Here is an 8908-nt window from a genome sequence, read left to right on the forward strand (position 1 = left end):
GATCAATCACAGCTGTGGCTCACCCAGGCGGCTGCATCTTTCCACCAGCCCCTCAAGGGCAGTCTGTGCTCTGGCGGTGTCATCCCATTGCCCATCATGCCCTGTCTCCCCGACTGTCCGCCAGAGGCCAGCCACCCAGCAAAAATGGGAAGGTGCGCCAAGGAGAGAGCCCGGCTCCAAGACCAAGTGCTGGGGACCCAGGCAGCTCCCCACCTCCAGGACTCAGTCTCCCCATCTATCCGGGGGAGAGCAGACTGGAAGGCCTCAAGGTCCTCAGCCCTGCGTGGGCTGCACCATATTCTGCCGGCCCCTGTGCTCCACCCATGCAGTGTTGGGGCTCCGGGATGGGGCCAGGCCGGGAGCCAGTGGGACTGCCATCTACTCACTCAGCCATGGTGAAGGCCAGCTCGAAGTTCTTCTGCCGCTGCGTGGGGCTCAGGGCGCTGTAGTCGAAGGCGTCGGGGAAGAAAGAGTGCACCAGGGCGCAGAAGGCCATCCCGTCACTCCAGCTGGAGGAGAAGTTCTGCAGGTCCACGTGCTGCGAGCAAGGCGAGGTCCATGCCGCAGGTGAGGGGGTGTGGCCCACTTCTCCAGCCCCTGCTCCAGGGCCAGCATCCACTCAGCTCAGCCACAGCCACCAGCTACAGTCACCGGACCTCACGCCACAAGGGGCACTAGACCAGTGATGGCGAACCTTTTGAGCTCAACATGTCAGCATTTTGAAAAACCCTAACTTAACTCTGGTGCCGTGTCACATATAGAAATTTTTTGATATTTGCAACCATAGTAAAACAAAGACTTATATTTTTGATATTTATTTTATATATTTAAAGGCCATTTAACAAAGAAAAATCGACCAAAAAAATGAGTTTGCATATCACCTCTGACATGCGTGTCATAGGTTCGCCATCACTGCACTAGACCAATCTACATGGGTCCAGACACAGGACTCCTGGGATCTGCTAGGGACTAACTGGGGAGGCACAATTTCTCTAGCTCCTAGCCCCACCCCACCCTGCCAGGTGATGCTTAGCCAAGCCCCTGGCCGGGGGCCCAGGGGCCAGGGTGGGACCAGGGCTCACCTGGTAGCCCAGTGTCTTGTTGCGACACCACTCGAGCAGGATCTGCTTGATGCTGCTGGCGCTGGCCACCCCGAAGCTCTGGGACCGCTTCAGCTTGGCCCGGGCCTCGCCTTTGCCCCTGTGGAGGGAGTGCAGGCCTGCCGTGGGGGCCGTCATTTCCACTGAGAAGCAGGGGAGTCCCCAGCCACCCCACTTCGCCAGGTAGGTGGCCCCACCGCTCTGCTCACCCAGGGAGACGCTCTGTCAGTACACAGCCTCCCTCACCCCCGTGTCCAGGCGTGAGCCCTGCGTACCAGCTACACAGCCGCCCTTGACGGTATCTGGAAGGACCATCGCCCCTTCCGGCCTCCAGGTGCCCCTGGGAACCCCTCCTTCTGAGCCTCCCTCTGAGGCCACCCATGCTGATGGCTCTTTCCTAACCTAGAAGGATGGTTTCCTCTTCTGGGCCCCAAGGACACCCCCTAACAGCCGAGATGGGGTTGTCTGGGCCCTGGGGACACTCCCTGGGTCTGTCTCCCTCACTAGAGTCGGAGCCTCGGGAGCCAGCACTGGGGTCCTGTGGTCATCACAGACCTGGGCTGCCCCCTGCAAGCAGCAGGTGTCACTATCCCGCACTGACAAGAGGGCCCGGTAAGTGCAAGGGTGGGTCCCGTCTCTAAAGGGAGGCATGACAGCAGACCGGTGGGCGCTTGGGTCCTGGGTGTCACCTCCCAGCTCCTGCTGGGAATCCCAAGGGACTGTCCTCCTGGCCTTCTGGTCTCTCCCAGAAACCACAGGGACTACAACTCACAAGGAACTTGGGCATGAGGGCAGCCCGGGAACCCCCCCTGGGGACTGGGCAGAGAGGAGGACTCTCATCAGGCCGTGCCCGGCTCCCAGCCCACCTGTGGCCAGGCACTGACCTTGTGTCTCACCCAAGAGGTCACACCTTAGGGAAGGACCCCAGGGAACAGCTCAGGGCCAGCAGTCCTGCCTGTGCCTTGTGGAGCCCAAGCGGGGTCTGGGCCTACTCTGGGGGCCCAGCCTGACCTGAGGACTAGTGTCCGTACTTGCCCACTGTGTCCTGCTCCCACTTCTCAAACAAAGCCTTCCGGGCCTGCGCACTGGAGGTCCGGGGCAGCGTCTGCGACCTCACCAGCTCCCGGCGATGGGCCTGAGTGGCGGCTGGCGGCTGCGGGGATGGGGGCGACTGGGGCGGCGTCACCAGAGGGGGGCTGAGGAGAGAACCACGAGTCATCACCCCCTCCCACAATCACTAGCTCCCATCACCAGCCATCACCCCCTCACCCAGGCCCGGGCCCCTCCTCCCACTGAGTGTGAGATGAGGCAGACATGGGGGCTTGGTGGCAGGCGGAGGAAGAAAGCGCCACCTGCTCCAGGCCCTGACCGGTTAGGCAGGTTTTCCGAACTGAGTTGCTGTCTGAAGCAGGAGGGAGAAGGGCCCCTCACTGGGTGAGGGTGTCAATGCCCACGGCAGGCAGGGGACACCCTTTGGGGTAGGAGGTGCGCCCAGAACCGGTCCCACCAGAACCAGACTTCCCTCCTCCACCGCCGCTAGATAAGCCCCCCTTTTGTCCTCCTCCTGGAACAGCTTGCCAGAAAGTCACAATTCTTGTATTATTAAAAGAAAAAGGAAAGCCAAGCCAGTCCCCCATCCCCATCTCCAATCACAGTCCAGCCGGCCTGGGGGAACACGGGGACTCCCGCAGGGCAGGAAGGAGGAGGCCTGAACCGCAGCCTACGGCCTCTCCAGGTGCCTTCCCAGGCCAGGGGCAGGCAGCAGCCGGCTCTGAGGGACCCTGGCCAGGCTGGGTGGATAAAGAGGAGAGTGGAGATCCTTCCTCCAGGGGAATGGAGACACCCCTCCCGTCTTTCAACAGACTTGTCTTGAAGGGTCCACAGGAAAACCAGCCTGCAGCCATATTTCTCTAAGCAAAACTCTCCACCGAACACCACTGCCTCACTTTCCCTGCTCTGATCCTACCCAGCATCCTGCTGCCTCAGTTCTCTGGAGGCCACAAGCCCAGGAGGGTGCCTTCCCCTGGAGTCTGCATGGGGAGCTCCCTGCAGGTGGCCTGGGCACCCTGGGTCCAAGCCCAGATGACACCAAGGGAGCAATGACCCCCATCCCCCCACCACCACCACCAGGAACACCCCCACTCACCTGTCATTGCTCCTGCCTGCTGTCACTGCGCCATAGCCAGAGCCCAAGGACCGTGGGAGAGAAGAAATCTTCTCTGCAGGACAAAGGGAGGGAGAGAAACAACAAACCCTGGTCTCAGGGAGGGCCAGCCCCCGCCTGCCTCCCTCATCTGACCCGGCTCTGCACTGTTTACCCAGCATCACTCCGTGGACACGGAAGACCCCTGAGCTAAGCTGGCCCCACCTCAGCCCACAGTTGTGAAGAAAGGAGGTTGGGAACATTGAGCGATGACATGAAAGGTCTTGTAAAGTGCTCCCACCTGCTTTTGGGAGCACAGGGCCCAGGGCCTCCCGTGCTGTGCATCCAGCAAACCCTCACTGTGGAGGCCCATGTGGTCCCCCCCCCGGGTCTACCACCGAGGCCTGACCACAGGCCCAAGTCGGGCCTGGAGGGGACTACGCCCAAGTGTGCAGGGTAAAGACCGCCTTCTAACCACAGCCTCGACCTGCAATGAAAGCCACGGCTATCACCTGCCAAGGACGCTGCTGCTTTATGTCCTCTCTGGGAGAGGATTCTGGGAAGGATGGAGGGTGAGGACGGGCTAAAGAAGGGCGTGTCAGGCGGGGGAGCTGGGGCTTGACCCCAGATTTTCTGAGTCTGTGACTAAACAACCCCCAGCCCCTGCCCACCCTCCCAGACCAGAGTTGGGGTCTCCCCTGCTCCTACCACTGGGACTTAGAGTCCAGGGTGTGGTGGCCTCACTAGGGCTCGAGCTGAGGCCCCCCAGGACGGCAGCAGACGTGGGCGAGAGAGCTGTGGCTGAAGTCTCTCCAGAGAACCTCTCGGAGACCCGCATGACGGCCGTGACTGGCTGGTGTGGCAGCCCCAAGGAGAGGCTCATGGGGCGAGGCTTGGGGGGCTCTGGTGCCCGGAAAGTCTGGGTGGCCTCAGGGGGTCCATCACCTGGACCTGCAACATGTGACAAGAGAGAGGTGGTAGTGTCAGCCAGGCATCCACTGGGGCTGGAGACTCCCTGAACCCCCTCCCCACCTCCTCCAAGAAGGCCTCCCTGACCACCTCTAATGGGATTTTTCACTGCTCCAACCAGAGCTGACATCGGGTCCAACTTCCCCTCACAGCCAGGTCAATGAACACTAGATGGCCTGTCCGTCCACTCTCTACCCTGCTCAGGCCTGGACAATCCCTCAGCCCCTGCTTGCATCCCTCCAGAAACAGGAGAGCTCACCCCTCCCAGGATCTCCCAGCTCCCTCTGTGTTGACATCTCCTTCTCTCTGAATGAGGCTGCTCTCCTGGCAGCCTCTCCATGTGTCAGGGTTTATGCTCAAGTCCCCCCACCCAGCCAAGGGGGGGCCTGGCACAGATGCATGGCTGCCAAGGCCCTGACCCCAGAGCTACCCATCCTCTGCAGCCGGCCCCTACCTGCTCCTGGCTGGTGCCCGTTCTCGATGACGCACAGGTTGGAGGACCTTCTCATCTCCGACTCGCTGGCTTCATCATGATGATCCACACTCTAGAGAGACAAAGAAACAGCAAAGGCCCAGTCAGCCAGGGCCCGCCGCCCCCCCAAAATCGCTCCCCAAAGCCCTCCTGATTTGGGCAGAGCAAACAACATTCATAGGTGAGGGAGGGAGCCCGCAGGACATACCATGAGAGGCCAACAATACACAGCAAACTGGGGCAAACCCAGCCCCAGCTGTTGAGCCCCTGGGATCCTGTGAGGCAAGCACCGCCTCCATTGGCCTCATCTCAGAACCCCAAAATGCTAGGGACAAAGGTCAAGACAGAGAGGGTTCCAAAGGAGTGCGCAAGATGGCCCCGCCCCCATCCCAGGCTGGACCAGATGACTGGGGTCAGGAGAGTGTGGCTCCAGCTCATCCCAGAGGGGCAGGCTGGCCGGGCTGTCTGTGTGGCAGCAGCTGAAATGCAGAGACATATGCAAGCTTCTTCTGGGCCCACCACGGGCACTGGAGCCCTGCTGCGGCCTTTGCATTGACACAGGGGCACAAATTCACCCAGAGGTCCAGGGCACAGGGCCTGACTGGCTTCACACTGCAGAAGTGGGGGAGGGGTGCAGAGAGCGTGCCAAGACCAAGAGCCAGCGGGAGTGCCTGGCATCCCGGCTGGGCTGCCAACCACCAGGTGACCTGGGTGAGGTCATGCCCCCCTTGAGTCTGTTTATTTGTTTGAAATATGGAAGTAGGCTATGCAAGTGCCACTTGAGATCTACCAAGTGTCAGGCCCTCTTCCCGGGCATGCAGCTTACACCAGCTTGCCCTGCCCTCCCAGATGGGTGCTACCAGCCCCATTGTACAGATGGGAGATGAGGGCAAGGAGGGGGATGTACACACGAGAAAGAGCTGAAGGTTATCAGCTCCGTGTTTCAGGGACATCCTTCAGAAGCCGGAAGGGAGTGGCATGGGAGGGGAAACCAGATGGCCAGCCACCTCACTAGTCCCAGGTGGGGTGATGGGACAGCGGGAGAGCGAAGGGCAAGAAGGACTCAGAGCTTTGCGGAGAGTGCGTGGACGTGGAGAGAAGAGAGGGCGCCACTCTCCTCCAAGCCCCGGCTTCCGGTGTGAGTGATGTGGCTAGGAAGGGAAGGGACGCTGGTGGGGACATAATGACTTCAGTTTGGGACATGAGAGGGTACGGTGCCCTGGGGCATCAGGGAGTTGAGGTCAGGAAGTAGCTGGATATTTGAGCGTGAAGTTTAGGAGGAAGGACGGACAAACAATGAGGAAGCAGGGGTCTCAAATCCAGGGCACAGCAGAGGGAGAGCTGGCCTGGGGCTGATGGGGCCAGGGCTGCGGCACCACATTTGGGGGGCAGAGAGACATCTGAGAGGGAGAAGGCACAGGCAGGCAGGCAGGGAGAAAACCAGAAGAATGTTGAGAAAGGCAGGTGGAAGTGTATCAAGAGGTCAGGCATGTCTGCAGCATCCAAAGGTGACCTGAGGTCAAGGAAAAGAAGGTCAAGATGAGATCTAAAAAGCAGCCGTTGGGTTTAGCAAAAAGGAGGTCACTGGGGCGGTTAGGGACTGAATCAGAGGTGAGGGCAGGGCACAGGAGATGGCCTGGGGGAGACGCTGGGGAGAAACAGAGACCACACCGTCAGTTTAGCCCTGAGGGGAGAGGAGCAAAGGGGTCTGAGGGGTTCCTTCAGATGGAAGGGGTAGGGTGCCATTTATAGACTGAGAGGGGCTCCAGAAGGTGAGGGGATCCTCTGCAGGGTGGGGTCTCTGGGGAAGTGAGAGAGGACAGGCCTCAAGAGACTGGCCTTGGAGAGAAGATGACTCCTCAACTTCTGATTCAGGGGGACAGAAGGGGAGGAGCCACACCTACGCCAAGGAACAATAGAGAAGGAGGGGGTGCATCTCCTGGCATTCCAGCATGGGGAGGGCACCCCTAGGGCCACACCATTGCTAACTGGAAGCCAGAGCAGCAGGAGGTGGAGAAACAGCCAGTCCCTCCTGAACCCCAGCCCCCACCTATCTCCGTGTCCCTCCATCCATCTTGCTCTGGTCCAGCAGGTTCTACAGGTCCAGGCAGGGGCTTGAAGGGACAGGCTGATGATGAAACCATTTTCCCAAGAAGGTGGGTCTCTACTGGGGGGGACCCCCATAGCCACCTGCCCCTGCATGTTGCAGGCCCACACCCCATGATGCCCCCGGGGACCAGATGTCACAACCAGACAGGAAGGTGGCCCCGAACCAGCCAGATTCCTGCCAAGGGTCTCAGCAAAGCGGAGGGAAAGGGGTCGGGCGAATGCATGCTGGGAGGGCCCACGGCAGCTGCCCCGAACTCCCCATCCCTGTGCCTGGAGCCACTCCTCACCCAGGGAAAGGGCTCGCCCACAGCTCAAGCCGAGGGTGGAGAAGGTCACCCCTAACTTCAAGCCTGGACTAAAGGTCCAGCAGAATTAAGGGTTGGGACTCGTGTCTCCTGCCCCAACACAGAGCTCTGGCCTTTGGAGGGCAGAGGGGACACTTAAGACAAACTGTCTCCCAGGACCTCGGGCAGGGAGAGGCATCTGCATCAGACGAGGGGGAGGAAAAGTGTGAGTGTAAGCACCCTAGCGGGACCTGAGCCCTTACGCCAGCGGTTCTCAGCCTGTGGGTCGCGACCCCCTTTGGCCATTGAATGACGCCTAAGACCATCCTGCATATCAGATATTTACATGACGATTCATAACAGTAGCAACATGACAGTTAAGAAGTAGCAATGAAAATAATTTTTTGGTTGGGTCACAACATGAGGAACTGTATTTAAAGGGCCAGAAGGTTGAGAACCACTGCCTTAAGCCAAGGAGCCGAGAGGGGCCGGAGCAGAGGCAACCAATCGTGTCTCTCTCACACTGATGTTTCTCTCTCTCTCCCTCCCTCCGACCTCCAACCCACTCTCTCTAAAAAAAAAAAAAAAAATCAATGGGAAAAAAAAATATCCTTGGGTGAGGATTATTTTTAAAAGGGGAGGCTCCCTGTGCGGGAGCCCGGGCCTGGGAATGTTAGAGGCATAGGCAGGGATGCGATAAGTCTGATTTCAGAGACTCTCACTGAGGACGTTTTAAACACTTTTGTGAGAGCAGGAGCAGTATCTCAGGCACCCTCGGTGCCGCGTGATCCCACACAGGCCCATGTGTGGACACGGGAGCCCAAGCATGAGCCCATGCGTATGTCCAGCCCAGCCCAGACGGCCAGAACCGCCATTCTAAGCCAGTTAGCACGGCTGCCCGCTCTCCCCCTCCTTCACACCATGGTTTTAAAGACTCAACTCAAACTTCTCCCCAAAGCATTTAACTCCCTTATCACACAGTGTGTCTGGGAAAGGAAGGCAGATAAGGCGAGTCTGGTTTCTTTCATGATCAGCCTGACACCTCGCTCCTGGCAGTGGTTCCTAAGGGACTCCACCACCTCGGCCATGAGGACCCAGCGGCTCCAGCTCAGCCGAGAGGGCATTTCCAGGGAACAGCTGTGGCCTGGCCTCCAGCCTGGCCTCGGCCGCGGCCATCCACCGAGGCCCCCAGCCGGCTTCCTTCACCCACTAGATCACAGCTGTGGCTCCACAGACACTCTGGTGAGCAGTCTGGGCTGATGCCCCTGTTATAATCACCCACCCTGCTCCGTGCGAGGCCCAGCTGGGCTGGGACAGTGCCCCCTGGTTTAGATACAAGGCAACTGAGGTCTAATTGGGAGGAGATGTCCTCAAGGCCTCAGCAAATGCCCCCAAACCAGCTCCACCTGCTCCAGGGACGCAGGCCTCCTGCATGGAGTGTTCCCTGGTGACTCCGACCCCACTGACCTGCCCTCTCCCTGTCCTGGAGCCTCCCTGGCTGCTCTTCTGTCTCCTCACTCCCTGGCTCCCATCGGACCTCTGTAAGCCTGGCGAGCAAGGTCCTTAGCAAGGTCAGGGTTTTCGTACTCAGGGTTCAGGGCACACTGACATGCTGAATATGACCCACTTCCCACCCCGACGGTCCCCACTTTAAAACAGCGGGATGCCAACTGGTCTCCCAATCTCAGTGCTGTACAGATGGGCAGCACAGCACAGCCTCCACACGCCTGCCCACAGCCACCACTGGCCAGAGTGTGCGAACGCGACCCTCACACCCAGACTCCCCTGGGACAGAGACACAGTGACGGTGTGTGTGTGTGTGTGTGTGTGT

At 59.6% G+C, this 8908-nt stretch overlaps 1 protein-coding gene across 4 annotated transcripts in view; it reads right to left on the reverse strand.

Moving 5' to 3' along the window:
- Nucleotides 1–8908, reverse strand: part of SMTNL2 (smoothelin-like 2) — a 20906-nt gene that overhangs the window by 8269 nt on the left and 3729 nt on the right. For 3 of the 4 annotated variants that reach the window (XM_015562441.1, XM_006761476.2, XM_006761475.2), the window contains exons 2-7: nucleotides 4667–4757; nucleotides 3952–4194; nucleotides 3247–3319; nucleotides 2132–2296; nucleotides 1083–1200; nucleotides 387–538 (exon numbers count right to left, since the gene is read on the reverse strand). In XM_015562441.1, coding sequence (XP_015417927.1) covers nucleotides 387–538; nucleotides 1083–1200; nucleotides 2132–2296; nucleotides 3247–3319; nucleotides 3952–4194; nucleotides 4667–4721 — 806 coding nt within the window. In that variant the 5' untranslated portion in view covers nucleotides 4722–4757. The remainder of the gene's footprint in view (nucleotides 1–386; nucleotides 539–1082; nucleotides 1201–2131; nucleotides 2297–3246; nucleotides 3320–3951; nucleotides 4195–4666; nucleotides 4758–8908) is intronic. The other variant, XM_015562442.1, reaches the window with a different exon arrangement.

This window comes from Myotis davidii, unplaced genomic scaffold (genome assembly GCF_000327345.1).
Source record: "Myotis davidii unplaced genomic scaffold, ASM32734v1 scaffold638, whole genome shotgun sequence".
NCBI lineage: Eukaryota > Metazoa > Chordata > Mammalia > Chiroptera > Vespertilionidae > Myotis > Myotis davidii.